Raw genomic sequence first — 16,092 nt, forward strand, 5'->3', positions numbered from 1 at the left:
TTGGGGGGTCTTTAAAATTTAGAATTTCAAATTTTTCATTCAGACGTTATACATACGTCGTCTAAATGTCTACATAAACTGGCTTGTCATGTTATTTCCACTTGATTATTGGTGAGCGTTCGCTTTCTTTTGGCTCCCTGTAATGAATTGTAATGCTGTTTTTATTCCGTGGGGGTTTTTTTTTCCAAATAATGTTTACATTCATTACAATACCCATTTATCAAAACTTTTGCATTGTTACCTATTCATAGGCTTACGCACTTCGTTCACATTCGTCCTGTTTTCGTTAATTTAATAAGTCTCTTTTATTTGGTTGGTATACAGTGTTAACGTTATAATAACGATCCATGCACCCTATCCTCACAAACTCCCCAAAGGATTCGATGATTTTCAAATAATATTTATCTGGAAGAAAAGCCACGGCGAATTATACACATACGCCAAAACATTATATAATTTCTAATAATTTTGCCCAGGAAACCTTAGCGGAAGCAAGTGTGACCTCCAGGGTCAAGTAGGCCTTCGAGACTGCGAATGTTTACAGTTAAACATGTCGGTTTGGATTGTAAAAAGGAAAACGCTGTTCGGGGAGAGGGATGGAAATGCTGTGTAAGGAAGCCATGCAATGTTGCTGATAGCATGAGAAAAAGAAACGAGGAAGGGAAGGAGGACAGACTAAGAATTGCTGGCTGTTTAGTCAAGCAATAACAAGTGCCTCTATGTTGGTAGAAGAAACAAGAGACATAACCTTGATAGAAAGATTTTATTTTTACTGGATGAAGAGAGAGTGAACTGTAGAGAGAAGACGTGAAATTTAACTGCGGAGCGTTTGTTCTCCCCCAAAAATCTTGTACCTAGAAGTGGATAAGAGATTAGTTGAAAAAGAAAAAGTTCGACCATTTTATAATTTATGAATTTTCATGTCTCAAACTAAAATCACAAATTACTAACCCAAAATTAGTACAGTAATAGGATGTTTGTCCGTCAAAACAACGATGACCAACTGATCATCTTGGAGGATGGATGGCTTACCCGCGCTGGATTGTAAAGCAAGGGTTGCGCAATCTCTAACTTCTCCTCTCCTAAGTCGGCACAGTTTCATCCCAGTGGCTGACTGAAAACAATGCCGAGATAAGCAGAGAGCATATACAGCACCTGGTATTCTGAAATGGTTACCAATTTAGTACTGACTGATCTCAACGATGTTATACTTTGTTGATCTAAGAGGAACGGTGTATCAACGTGAGTATGCCGAATTCGGAACAATAATAGGTAATTATTACTTGTATTGCGATAAAACTACGAAATTTTATTTCCAGTTAGATGCCTTACTTATGTATGAGTTGTGGAATTGCATTCATCGGCAAAAGATCTAACTAATTTGCTTATTCTTTTAAACATTCATTTTAATTAATTCCCATTAGTTTTTTTGTTCCGTTTTCTTATGGGATGATCATCTTCAGTTTACTATTACGTGCAATTATATTCTTGCAGATATTCTACATAATTTATGCTTGCGTAATATTTGCGTAAAAAGGTTATAGTAAACACAAACCTCTTTCTATATATATATATATTTATGCATGTGTATGTATATTTGTTAAAAATAAATTGCCTATCAAACTCCTCTGTCAGTTTTTAGTCTACAGGCATGAAACTTAATATGTAGGGTATTCGAACTCATGCCTGTTTGTTTTGTGCTATACCACCATTTTGTTTTTAGGTAACATCAAAAGAGTTACTCTGTTAACGGTGAAGCGTTGTCATTCCAGACTCTTCTTCTGTAGAAACGTAACGTTTGCGATAAAATTGGATTTAACCATAACTTAACCCGCTTTATAAGAGCCTTGGTTTCTTGCTCTGATAAAAAAAATAGTCGAGATTAAGACAATATTATAAAGATACTAGATATTTAAGCCCGTTAAAAATGGGTAAAAGTTATAGCTTGTGTACTGAAAATGATTATTTTATGCCAAACTTTTAGCGTAAACGTAATATTGTGATGAATAACCACTATTAATTCCTAACTTTGCATCAAACTGATAACATAATACTTAGGTCGCTGTATCTTATCATGACAAAGGTTCATAGAAAATGGCAGCCATATCGGCTCCGTACATTCCGAGAAAATTTCTAGAGTAAATATGGTATTATGGCAATTAATCCCTATCAACCTTTAACTGCACATCGAACGGACACCATAGTACTTAGATCGCTGAACCTTATCAGAACAAAAATCCATACAAAATTTTCACCAGATCGGTCGTTTCTAATAACAAATAACAGACAGAAAAGCAGACCGACGAAGGGAATTTTAAAACAGATTTTAAAGAGATTGCTTATAAAAGTCATAGAAAATGTTTATATACGCATTTAACCCAACAAGCGTTAAGGCTGATTTCCGTGCAACTAGCTTACCATAAGTATGTTTCTTTAAATATTTCATATTTTCATACTCCATCTTTTCTCTCTTTTCGTATACATATATATATATATATATATATATATATATATATATATATATATATATATATATATATATATATATATATATATATATATATATATATATATATATATATATACTGGTGAGTTACATAACAATATGATAAAAAAAATAAATAAAAAATAATCAATTCACAAACATAATTTTTGTTCATTTTTAATTGTTTTACTTATATGGGAACGCCTTTCTGTTTTCCATAGATATCTTACACGTGTTTCGTTGTAATGGCGAAAATATAATCCTTTGTGTCGTCGTACAATTCATTAGAGATAAACAACCTATATATATATATATGATGTTTGGAAAATATATTGGTATTTTAGGATTGTTTCGTATGTTGACAAGAAAGTTCTTTCGGTTTTAACTTTTAAATTCAGATGAACATATCTCGGCTCAAACAAAAAGTTATTGATCAAAATAAGAACCAGCAGAATCAACACTTTTGCCAACGCAGAATAAATGTATTCATGCTAGTAACGTAAAAAATCTTGCATTCTAGTGGCGATGAAATTGCTGAAGGCGTTTTTGATATCGATTAGTTTTTTTTTTTTTTTTTTAAGTATTTCGCACCCAGGAAGTTGTCGAAATGATTGAAAATGTGGTAGTCAGTACGTGAGAGGTCTGGAGATTATGGCAGATGGGATAGAATTTCGTAGCCCTATTCCTTCAACTTCTGCAGGGTCGGTTTTGCAAGGAGAGGTCGGGAAATGTTATGGAAGAGAATTGGACCTTTAATGTTGATTAATGCCGGGTGTTGTTTTCGATGTTTCTGATGCATTTTTTCCATTTGTTGACAATACTTCTTCGCTGTAATGGTTCCCTCTGCATTCAAAAAAACTGTAATGGATGAAACCGGTTGCAGACCACCAAACAGTCAGCATGACTTTCTCTTAGTGAAACTCTGGGTTCGGGAAGTATCGTGGAGCTTCGTCGGCGTTTAATCACTGAGCTGGGCGTCGCCGGTTGTCGTAAAGACCTTACTTTTCATCGCAAGTCACAACCCGGTCGAGAAACGCTTATTGTACTTAACACTTGCATGAATATTATCTTCTAAAAGCAGTAAAAACATACACACATACATAATGCCGTAATTCTTTTTTTTTTTTTTTTTTTTACAAATATTACATTCGTACGGATAATATATTACTCAGTTCTTTCAGTCCGAGCAGATTTCGTAAAATGTTTTAGGCTTTATAATGACATTATACCAAAACACGTAGAGTTCCTTCTAATTTGGTCGCTAGACTATCTCATCAATCTTCTCATTTTCATTTCGTTCGGCCGTCTTTTCGTTTTTCATCAAGTTTCCTGATTTCTATTTTTATAATTGAATTATATACGCCGAGTCGTTTTTCAATTCGTTTTTCGTTTCGTTACAATTTTCTCCGACGTATAGATTGTTGTTTTAAAATTGCTTAGAATTACATTTTAAAAACCTAGTAACCTTAAAAATGTAGTTGCCAAACAATTCTTAACTCTTAACTCATTCAACTTTCTTACAAATGTTGTACAGTTTTGTGTATTCGTTTCCTTTATTGGTTTCGTTCAACGAGGACGTTTTTTTATTCTATAAAAATCAAAGAGATAATTATATTCTGTTTTATCCGTTTTAAAGTAAACGTGATATTGTGATGGATAATCTAAATATCAATTTACTTGTCCGACGTCCAGTGTCACACAAAAATCATCATCATCGCAAACATTAATTCATGTTAAACGAATTACCTCCCTTTATAGTCGCTCTTTTTTCGTTAAAAATCATTAAAACCATTTCCTCTCCAAAAATTTGCAAATCAAAAGAAAAATATGGCTGTCTGTTTTTTTCAAATTGTCCATTTTATTTATGATTAAAAAAAGTCATGTTAATAGGAGACTGTAAGTTTATTTCATTAAAGATTATTTTTTAAATTAAAAAAAAATGTGCAAGTGAGTTGACACCTGTTCCTTTATAATTTATAATAAAAATTATTCAGAAAAAATAGCAAACAATGTGCTATGATTTGAATTTTTGTTGTATTCTTTTTAATTGGTTCTTTTTAACTTTAAAGGGTTAAAAAAGGATTTACTACAAGACTTATTTTAAATTCGTCGTTATTTGTTTTATCATTTTTATCATTTTATCTATAATGTGTTTTAAAATCTTTCAACTACCATGGAATTTCCACGGGTTCTGCTAGTTCCTATTAATCTAGAAAGAATGTCATACTACTTAGTTTGCTGTACCTTATCATAATAAAGGCCCATACAAAATTTCCACCGGATCATTGTAGTCGTTTTTGATGAAAAATAGAACGGACAGACAAAAAGACGGACTAAGAGAATTTTAATACAGATTTTGAAGAGATTGCTTATAAAATTCATACGCATGAGTCGCATCTTTCGGTTGGTGCGGATTGCGAACTCGCGTGACTTATTTTTCGCCGTTCCGATCCAGGTCAAGTTTGTTGATGGACGCCCAACTGTTGAGAAATATTCAATCAAAAACATTTTATCTCTACCTTTTCCTTGGCTTTCCTCTGCCTCTTTTACCTTCTAACATCGCCTCAAAGCATAACTTTGACGGTTGATCGTTGGACATGGCCAAAATGTTTATGAATTTTACTTTTGATGTTATCAAATACAGGGGGTAGGGAAGTAGTTTGAGGGTAGATATTTTGTTTCTTTTTTTTTTTCGATCAGGTGATATCCTATAATGAAACGCATTACGTGATTTTGAAACACCTGAATGCAATTGGCTAGTTTAATCAATGTGATAAAATCACCGCCGTATAAAACGGACATAAATTTAAAAAAAAAAATACCTTTTACTTTAACAGTTATCGGGACCCTTTTTGATTTTAGAATGGTGCTGTGTTTTTTGGAAAGCCGCTCAACCCAGCCCGGTTCATAGAAAATGTTTATAAAGACCTTTAACCCAACAAGGGTTAAGACAAAGATTTCTGTGTAACTAGCTTACCATAAGCATATTTATTTTAATACTTTTATGCTCCATCTTCTCTCTCTCTCTCTCTCTCTCTCTCTCTCTCTCTCTCTCTCTCTCTCTCTCTCTCTCTCTCTCTCTCTTTTCGTGTATACAGGGGCCCGACAATATTTTTCGGACACTTTGAAGAAAGTACTTCAAGGTGATTACTTGTGCAAAAAAAAAAAGGACGTAGTTGAGGAGTGAAAATCCACTACTAGTGTAATCATTTTTTTTTTTAGTTTGGCTTTGATAATTCTAGTTTTTTGTGATTTTCGCGAAACTTGCGCAACACTATTTTTCGGACATGACAAAAAATCTTATGTTATTAAGAGCTATGTTCATGTATATGTTGCTGTATGCAAATTTTCTGCTTGCACACTTAGCTGTCATCATTAGAATCAATTATCTGTTCTATTCTGCTGGCAAAACAATTAAGTTTAATGAGGTAAAATGCATTCAAAAGAAATCGTTTGTTTGGCACGGAAGAAACGGGAAGATGGCCTCAGCATCAAAAGGATCGCCATGGATTTGAAGCTGTCGAAATCAACGGTCGAATATATGCTGAAGACAAACTCCGAGCGGGGGAAAAAGAGAGGACGGAAAAGATCAATTGGCAAAAGGATTGAAAGGAGAATGAAAATGACTGTGACACGGCTTTTGACATTTGGAGAAAAAGTCACAGCAAGAAAAGTGAAGGATAAATGTGAATGGGATGTAAACATCCGAACAGTACAAAGAACGCTGCATAGGATTGGTTTGAAGTATACAAAAGCTAAGAAAAAAATAGCACTAACAAAGAAACACAAAAGAGCAAGACTGGGGAGTGTTAAAAGGTGGTTAACAAAGCATGTTGACTTTAAGAAGGTTATATTTACTGATGAGAAGCGTTTCAAGTTTGATGGGTCCGATGGATGGTGTACTTGGCCGAGAAGGGGTGGGTCTGTTGTACTGAGCAAACGACAGATGGAAGGAGGAGGAGGAGGAGGAGGAGGAGGACGATTTTGGTTTTGGGTATGATCTTTGCTAATGGAAATATATAGTTGGAGTGGCTGAAATGACGACAGAACCGCAAAGGTTACAAACAGTTGCTGGACGAGAAAGCCCTACCAAGGATAAGAAAAGAGATGGGGAAATATTTCGTTCCACAGCAAGACAATTGCAGCATCCATGTGTCAAAACTTACGAAAGAATGGATGGCTAAAGTGAATATGACAATTTAGGAATGTCCTGCAAAAAGCTCACATCTTAATTTAATAGAAAATGTCTGGGAAATGCTTGCGCAACTTGTCTATGATGGACCTGAAATAACGAAAGATACTCAACTATGTGAACGAATAGTTGATGCCAAAAAACAACGAATAGAAACACGTAGAGATGTTATTGTGCATATGTTTGATCATTATGAAGAGTGATGGCTAAAAGTTATTGAGAAGAAAGGTGATATTACAGACTATTAACAGTTTTTCAACGATGTCTGAAAAATAATATTGCGTGTGTTTTGTAAAAAAAATGATGAAAATTAAATATTTTTTCTTACCTAATCGATTTTCTTCCATTTTTATTACAGGTATTGTCTTTGTATGTTTATGCTTTTCTTTTGAAGGAATTTCGCCACTCTATGGTACTCGGAAAGTCGAATACTAAAGTGTCCGAAAAATATTATCGTGCTCCTTTATATATACATATATATATATATATATATATATATATATATATATATATATATATAACTACTTCATTTGCTCACATAAAATTAATATACGAAGGTATAGATTTATGCGTAAATTTTAAGTATTTACTTCAAAAGTGCTCAATACGTAGGTAGAGCTAGTTAGTAATTTATAAAATATATACGGAGAGTAAGCTACACTGAATATTCGGCGTTTCATCCACTCTAGGATTCGTCAGGCTTATGCGCGAATTCTGTGGTTGTTTATCGTTTTTATATGGTCCTCTTCTGTTGAGGATTTTAGTTAGCCAATCAGCTTTCTAGTATCCACCGCGCCCCTTCCTATCAGCTAATGGGCATGCATTTTATCGAACAACGGATCTGTTTTAAAACTAGTTTAGTGGTTTAAGGCAGACGTTTTCTTTTATATATATATATATACATATATATATATATATACATATGTGTACATACATATATGCCCATATATATACATATATATATACATACATATGTGTGATCGTTTATGTATATTCATGTTTATTTAATTTGTTTATTTGTTTATTTTCTATTGTTTTTGTTAGTTTTAAAACTATTTTGTATCGCTATCCTAGAGTAAATTTTATTTTGTGAACACAATTATTTGCTATTTCTCTTCTACAGTTTAATAGATGTTGGGGTTCTTTAAAGTACAGGATAGCAAATTTTTCATGAAGGCATAATTTACATGGGTCGTCTAAATGCCTACACGTGGTAGCTTGTCTTATTATTTTCCATTCGACTACCGGCGAATGTCCGCTTTCTTTGAGTTCCCAGTATTTATTCGCTAGTGTTGTTTTTATACGTTGTTTTTTTTTATTGTTGAATGTACTTTTGTGGTCATAGTATCGGGTTTTGAAATCTAAGGAAGTAATGCCTACGTAATATTTCTTGTTATTCGGGTTTTCTTTCGCAAATATTGTTGCCTGATAAACTATGCTTTTTGTTAGACATTTATTTTGAACTGGGCAAAGTGTGCGGTGTCTACAGTTGCATTTATCTTGTTCGTTATTATTATTTTTATTTATGGTATGGTTGTTCTTGTCCGGGGTTGGTTTGTTGTTGTTATTATTATTATTATTATTATTATTATTATTATTATTATTATTATTATTATTATTATTATTTCTGCTAGTGTTAGTTTTATTTTTATCATGGTGTCTACTTTTTTATTGTTTATTTTGTTGTTGTTTACATTGTTTTTATTTAGTATTTTGTTATTATGTCCTTTAATTAGCATCTCTAAATTTTCGCAACAACTGTAGGTATTTTTATTTTTATTGAAGATTTTGTGTAAGGGGTTGGTTGCGGGAAAGTGTTTTTCAATAAGATCTATAAATTTCTTGCCAAGTTTTGTTTTTAACATTTGATTGTAGACACCGCACACTTTGCCCAGTTCAAAATAAATGTCTAACAAAAAGCGTAGTTTATCAGGCAACAATATTTGCGAAAGAGTGGATGAAACGCCGAATATTCAGTGTAGCTTAATCGCCATATATATTTTATAAATTACTATATATATATATATATATATATATATATATATATATATATATATATATATATATATATATATATATATATATATCAGTGTTGAGACGGTTAATCGCAATCGGCTTTGAAAAAAAATATCAGAACCTTTTGGAGCATCGGAATCCGATGTAAAAAATGATGTTTTTCTGTTTGTTTTTGTTTAAAACTGGCTAGCATTAATGATGAAATGATAAATAGTTATTGATTTCGTTTTCGGTTCGGTTTGTCGATTGCGATTATTCATATAAACCAATTTAGTGAATGTTTAAAGATACGAAAATCCTTATTCCTCTGTAGTTACTGAATCCAGACGTGATTCGGACGAACTTTGAACGACAAATTGCTATCCGCTTCCATTCTCCGCTTCGTTTCGAAACATTCTCTCTTTCACACCCCAAAGCAAGTAAGTTGTCACATGAACATGTTAACTCAAATATTTTCAACCAATGAAAATCGTTTCAAACCTCCCAAAAAATTTAAAGGCTGATGTGAACATAAAACTCACATAATATTTGGGGAAAAAAACCCAGCTAAAAGCTAGAGAGAGAGAGATAGAGAGAGAGAGAGAGAGAGAGAGAGAGAGAGAGAGAGAGAGAGAGAGAGAGAGAGAGAGAGAGAGAAATAGATAGATAGATAGATAGATAGATAGATGGATGGATGGATGGATGGATGGATGGATGGATGGATAAATAGATAGATAGAGAAATAGAGAAAGATTAAACATGGTGCACTTGAAAGACCCATGGACGTTTCCTTCCCCCCTCCGCCTTTGGCTGTGTAAGGCAAAAAGGAATTTTTAATGACGCACATGTAAGCCTTCTTTACCTAGCACACACATTCTTACACACGGAAACGAATTGATACTTACAGCTATAAACACACTAAGAAGAACAAGGTAAACCAACACACATACACAGAGTCACGCAGCCGAATACTCACATATGTATATTACTTACATACACATTTTATTATTCACACTATGAAAATGTTGACTTATGATTAATTATTCAACTTTCTCTACCTAAAGCACGTTTGCAGACATGAACACTTACAAATAAAAAAAAAACTCTTATATTCTTATAAAATTGTAGATATAAAACGTTTTGTTATAAAATTTGGTTCTTATCAATTCTTCTTGATACTCACAGCTACAAAACCAAGCTTATGCTTTAAATATCACTTGCTAACTGATGACGTTTCTATTTTCTCAGGTTTCATTCATTTCTATTTTAATACGCACGCTTCATATATATCCATTTTTTCTTTCATTAAAACATAACTTTTATACCCAATTTATATTGTTTGAGTGCTTTCTGGCTATACCTAAATACACTATCGTCTAAAAATGGCCTACGCATCTTTCTTAATGTCATCTGCCAGTCAACTAGTGTTTCACTAATTTAATGCGTTTTAAATGTGTCCAAATGTAACTTTACGCACGTTTACACACGTAGACCCAACACGTTGTAGCAGAGTACGTCGCAAGAAACACAGGACAAGGAATAACTCGACTCCTTTGTTTGTAACAATGACGTTTGTTTCCTCATTCTCCAACCAGGCATAAAGGTTGTGACGTCATCCACGTCACTAACGTGATCGTCTTCTGTGATGCCTGTCTTCTCGAATGTCGTTTCGAACGTACTCTTGAACGTCATCCGCGTCTCTAACGTGATCAACCTCTTTAACGTGCACTCATTTTTACTGTCTTTTTCTTTTTCTTTACAGTGACGTCATTTCGCCCACGGCTCGGTATTTGTATATAGTCGCCATACGCTCTGTTACTCAATGAACAGGAGATTGTGACTTCTATACTTGTTTTGCATCAATCTAATTATTTATATGATTTTAAAGATGTTCAAACATTAGCCGACAGTCTTAGTGTGAAGGTCAAAAGCTATTCTCTTTGAACAATCAGTCCAACGAGAACTGGGCCAGAAGGTTGTCTTTATTATGAGAGGCTGATGTATGGTTCTGGATAGTCCTAGGAGATTAACCCTCCCAGGCCTTACCTCCTCTCTTTGAGCGTGGAGTAGGTTTATTGCTCACTAACTGATGCGTCCTGATTATAGGGCTGCCCAGACATTTTTTCCTTGCAGGATCAGAGTGAGCTTCCTTTCGGGGCGCTGGCTCGACTCTCCTCATCTTCCGACCTTGTGTCACATCTTCCTGCGGCGAGAAGGAAGCAGATATCATTAGACCAGCAGAGTGAATGAGTTAATTCTAGAAGCAGATACGTGTGTCAGTTTATTATTTATTTTCGCTACGCTCTCTTCTTTAAAGACGATGTCTACAAACATTGACGACAAATAAATTGCTGTTTTTCGATTGGTTACAATTTCATTTCAACCATTTGGTTCACTTACTAATTTAATGACCAAACAACCACCGGTGTGTTACGAAATTACTTTTTTTATACAAGTTTTATTGTTTTGTGTGTACGCTTCTTTTTTTTCTTGTTATGTTTCTTGGTCATATTTTTAGATTGAGTATAGAAGCGACGACGACAACAACATTTGGTTTTATTTTTTTCTGTTGCTTGGTAAATTCGATATCAAAAACATATCTTTTTTCTTTGTTATGTGAGGAGGTTGGTTTTGTATGTGTTATGTGCGGAGGATTAGTTTTGTATGTGTTATGTGTGGAGGATTGGTTTTGTATGTGTTATGTGTGGAGGATTGGTCTTGTATGTGTTATGTGTGGAGGATGGGTTTTGTATGTGTTATGTGTGGAGGATTGGTTTTCCACTTCTTACTAATTATTTTATCACTATACGATCGTTACCTTTTGCAGCAATTAGGTTTTACAAATATAAACTTCCTAGTGATGTCAGGTAAGCATGTATATATATATATATATATATATATATATATATATATATATATATATATATATATATTGTTATTTACTATAATAATTATTAAATACTTACAGACACTAGTGTTTCATCCTTTCGGGAATTTTCAGTGCAGGGTGCCACGATTAACGCCAGTCGAGAGACTCGAACTCCGGCAACAGAAGTCATGTCTGGCTTCATTAGAAAATGACTCGAACCACTAGGCTACCGCGAACTGTAAGAGATACGGTTGAAATTAAATATTTATTCTTATTAAATGCTTTTAGCGTCAGTCAGAGTGATCTTATCATTATATGACGATTGTGTGTGTGTGCGCGCGCGTGTGTGTGTATGAGTGTGTGTGTGTGCGTGTGTGTGTGTGTGTGTGTGTGTGTGTGTGTGTGTGTGTGTGTGTGTGTGTGTGTGTGTGTGTGTGTGTCTAAGAGACGTGTTGTCACATCGAAGATAAATTAAAAATTATTTGAAAACCAGAAAATGCCAATGCAAAATTTATTAAAAAATAAAACTATTTTTTTTTACTCACTGAGACTTTCGGTGTTGACACACATCCTTATCAAAGAAGTCTGTTGTATTTAGTCTTTTTTTTTCGTTTTTTTTTTATTTTAGATGTTAAAGTCCTTAGGGATCGAATCCTAATAGGGTGAAGAAAACACGTATGTTCTTATTGACGATTGTATTCAGTCTGAATTGAAATCACATTATGCTGGTTGGCGCGAATTTTAAAAGTAAGAAACTTGTTGTCACAGCTAAGAAGACATTTTGTATGTAAATTAAAAATTAATTGATAACCAGAAAATGCCAAGGAAATTTTTATTAAATGATAAAATCATTTTTTGTCTACTGTCTGAGATATTTAGTGTTGACACACAATCCTTATCAAAGAAGCCTGTTGCTTATATATATATATATATATATATATATATATATATATATATATATATATATATATATATATATATAATATATATATAAATAGAGAGAGAGAGAGAAAGAGAGAGAGAGAGAGAGAGAAAGAAAGTGAAAGAGAGAGATATGCATGCATATAGATATGTATAGATATATATGAATATATGTATATGTATATATATATGTATAATTGTTGATTTATTTATTTTTTATAAGCAATTTTGTGGTATTTTTCTTCTCACTTTTCACTCTCCGAGTACTTTTAAAGAGAGAAGTTATCTGCCCTTTGCTTATACTCTAGTCGCACCACATTTTGAGATGTATTATTTGTAATTAATTTATAGTTTAAATATTTGTTTAACTTAATTTATGCACGTAAAAATATTTAAATAAATATTGAATAATAAATTATATATGTGTGTGCGTGTGTGTGTGTAGTCACCCCATTATTTCGTTCCTTATATAGCTATAGCTAGACGTCACATTTCTAATACGTTACCTAGCACCTTCTCCTCTCTTTTGATGAGAAGCATTATGCTTCAAAATACCTAGGTATAATTATACATATATATCCTGTACTCCTGATGTATGTAACCTTCCTATTGACTGAACTATTAAATTTATATGCATTCATATATATCTTTATATTGGCGTTTTTCCTTTTTCCTTCCGTATATATATATATATATATATATATATATATATATATATATATATATAGAGAGAGAGAGAGAGAGAGAGAGAGAGAGAGAGAGATAGATAGATAGATAGATAGATAGATAGATGATGAGAATAATGGAAATAGTATTCCGACGAAATAGAGAAATAAAAAGGAACAGAGTTATGTGTTCATCAACGTTTCGTTTTTATTTCATCAGAGAAAGTCTCGAAATAAAGACGAAACGTTGATGATCACATAACTCGTTTTTTTCCCTTTTTATTTCTCTCTCTCTCTCTCTCTCTCTCTCTCTCTCTCTCTCTTTTTCTGTATATATATATATGTGTGTGTGTAGGGGGAGACGATTAAAACATCATTACTAAGTTTCTTTTCGGCTTATTATTATCATTACTCACTAAGAGCTTTCACATAAGCCATCACAGAAGGTTTCTTTAGAGAACAACTTGATATGTTCTCTGGAGTCTAAATGATAATAAGTCTTTCCAGATTTCCAGTATTCTTCACCTCTTTCAATAACATTTGCAAATTAATTTGCGTTATCGCAAAAGCCATTTAACATTAATTTCTCATTGGCAACGACCATTGGAATTGAGTGGTAATAAGACATTTTTGCATTCATTCAGTGAAAATATGTTAAGTGTTTTCTCTCCTCGGTCTTTTCATCCTCCCTGATTCTTCACGAATATTTGGTGTGGTTGATGCTGATACAGTATTCTTGTATTCTCTTTTGACTAGTTTGGTGCATTCGCTTAATATGTTGTTCATTGTTTCGTCTCTTTGCTGTTTTTTGTATTTGGTCGATATTTGCTTTCATGTGGTTGGTTCTTATCGTATTATCTTTTGTGGCTATTATTAGAGATTCAGTTTCTCTGTTCAGGTTTCCTTTTTGTAGCCACATCGAAGTCTTTTCTTTAGTCTCCTCTTTTGTCGTCCTTATGAATTGTCTGTGTAGCTGTTTCTCTTCTCATTTTTCTTTTTTCGTCTTATCCCTTGCCTCTGTTTTCTGTCTTGTGCATTTTTTGTCTCTTGCCGCAGTAATAGTCCTTTCTGTGTTCTGCCTTATGCAGTTTTCTAATTCTTTTTTATGTCATTCACTCTGTCTTCTATACAAATCAGTCCTCTTCCTCCATCTTTCCTTTTCACGTAAAGTCGGTAAGTATCATTCTTTGGGCGTAGTGCTTCGTGGATGATCATGTTTCCTGGTCCTCTTGTTGAAATGCATCAGTTCTGCTTTAGTCCAACATAAAAACGGTCCAGACTATCTCACTAGTTACACTGCCCATGTATTCATACCTTTTTATTAAGTTTATACAATATAATTCAGCTTCTAAGAGTTTTCGTGTTCTTCTGTGGTACTCCTTTCCAATTATCTCTTTCATTTCTATTGTTTGATGATGTCATGAAACCTGGATAAAAGACTTGAAGAATTGAAATCAAGAGGAAGACGAACACTATACAGCAGATGGTAATAATGAAAACAGCCGACATAATAAAGAAAACCCTCGAACGCAGAAACATAAACTATAAGCACTAACCAAACATATGGAAACTGCAACAAAAAACATAAACAAAAAATGGAAGGAACAACAGATGAACCCAGGAAAACTGAAATTGCTCAAAAAAAATTTTAATCTCTGCCCCCCCTCCTAAAAATTGTCATGAAGGATAAAGGGGGGGGGGAAGTAATTTTCAGATCTGTCACGACCAAAGTGAATGAAATCTTGCTATTTTTCTCGGTAAATAATTTAGATCAATGCATTAAAGTTATTAAAGCTCCTGCCAATACGGCGTTACAGTTACTCGGAGTAGAAAAAAGAAGTAAAAAAGCGCTTTGGTGATGGAAACGTTTAAATGGGCAAATAAAACAACTTCGAAAGGATTTAAGTACAAGCTGTCGAAAACGGCAAACTCAAACGTCAGAGTGCTTGTGAAAGGCTAAACACAAAAAAGTTTCAAATGTGTAACTGAAGAACTGAAATAGCATATCACAGCTAAAACGGAAAAAGTTAAACGTTACAGTATCGATAGAATTGAGCAGGGTCGACGAAACAGACTGTTCGATAATAATCAGAAACTTTTTTTTTAATCAACTAGAAGGAATTGAAAGATGTTATACTTGACGCTGATCCATCTCGTATATTCTTGAAAAGTATTTGGGAAAATGAAGTCAGACATCAAGATGATGCAGAATGGATCCAATATGTTGAAAGTGATATGTCCTCTAGAATCGACCTACAAATGAACATAAGAGTCACCGTTGAGATGTTCAATATCAAGGTTAAAAAGCTTTCAAACTGGAAAGCGCCTGAACCTGACGAAGCCTAGGGACACTAACTTAAAACTCTTCCAGTTATTCACCAATTTCTTGCAACAATGCTAAATAACTATTTGACGACAGGTCGCTTCCCTGGGTGGCTAACAAAGAGCACTAGAGTCTTTATCACGAAAGAGAATACAAAAGGAGTGAAGTGACAACTTTTAGATTAATCACTTGCCTCTCACTTATGTTGAAACTTTTCGATAGCATATTGTCTGGAATAATCTATGGTCATTTAGACCAAAACAATTTGCTGTCTAATGAACAGAAAAGGTGCTGAAAAATATCACGAAGCATAGTGGATCAGCTTCTGATCGATAAAATGATAATAAAAAAACTGGAAACGAAGATCTACAAACCTTGTCATGGAATTGGTAGATTATAAGAAGGCATTTGACTCGTTCATGGGTACTCCAATAGATATTTTCACAACAGCCCTCAACATCCGAACATCAATAAAGAATAGCATGAAAAAAAATCAGAAAGCCAATTTCATGAAATGTTGCATTAGGCAAAGTGAAAATTAAGAGATGAATTTTCCAGGGCGATAGTCTTTCCCTTTTGCTTTTTCTCATCAGCTTGATTCCACTGACGCTTCTTTTACAGAATGTTAAAGCAGAATATGAA

General features: G+C 33.6%; 1 protein-coding gene across 1 annotated transcript in view; it reads left to right on the plus strand.

Annotated features, from left to right (window-relative positions):
- The first annotated feature begins 539 nt into the window (after positions 1-539).
- Positions 540-16,092, plus strand: part of LOC145296004 (target of EGR1 protein 1-like) — a 361,885-nt gene continuing 346,332 nt past the window's right edge. Inside the window, exon 1 of the mRNA XM_080142014.1 lies at positions 540-1,272. Within this exon, the coding sequence (XP_079998140.1) occupies positions 1,203-1,272 (70 nt within the window). The 5' untranslated portion in view covers positions 540-1,202. The remainder of the gene's footprint in view (positions 1,273-16,092) is intronic.

The sequence above is a fragment of the Euprymna scolopes genome, chromosome 16 (assembly GCF_053919585.1).
Source record: "Euprymna scolopes isolate OS-2025 chromosome 16, ASM5391958v1, whole genome shotgun sequence".
Classification (NCBI taxonomy): Eukaryota; Metazoa; Mollusca; class Cephalopoda; order Sepiida; family Sepiolidae; genus Euprymna; species Euprymna scolopes.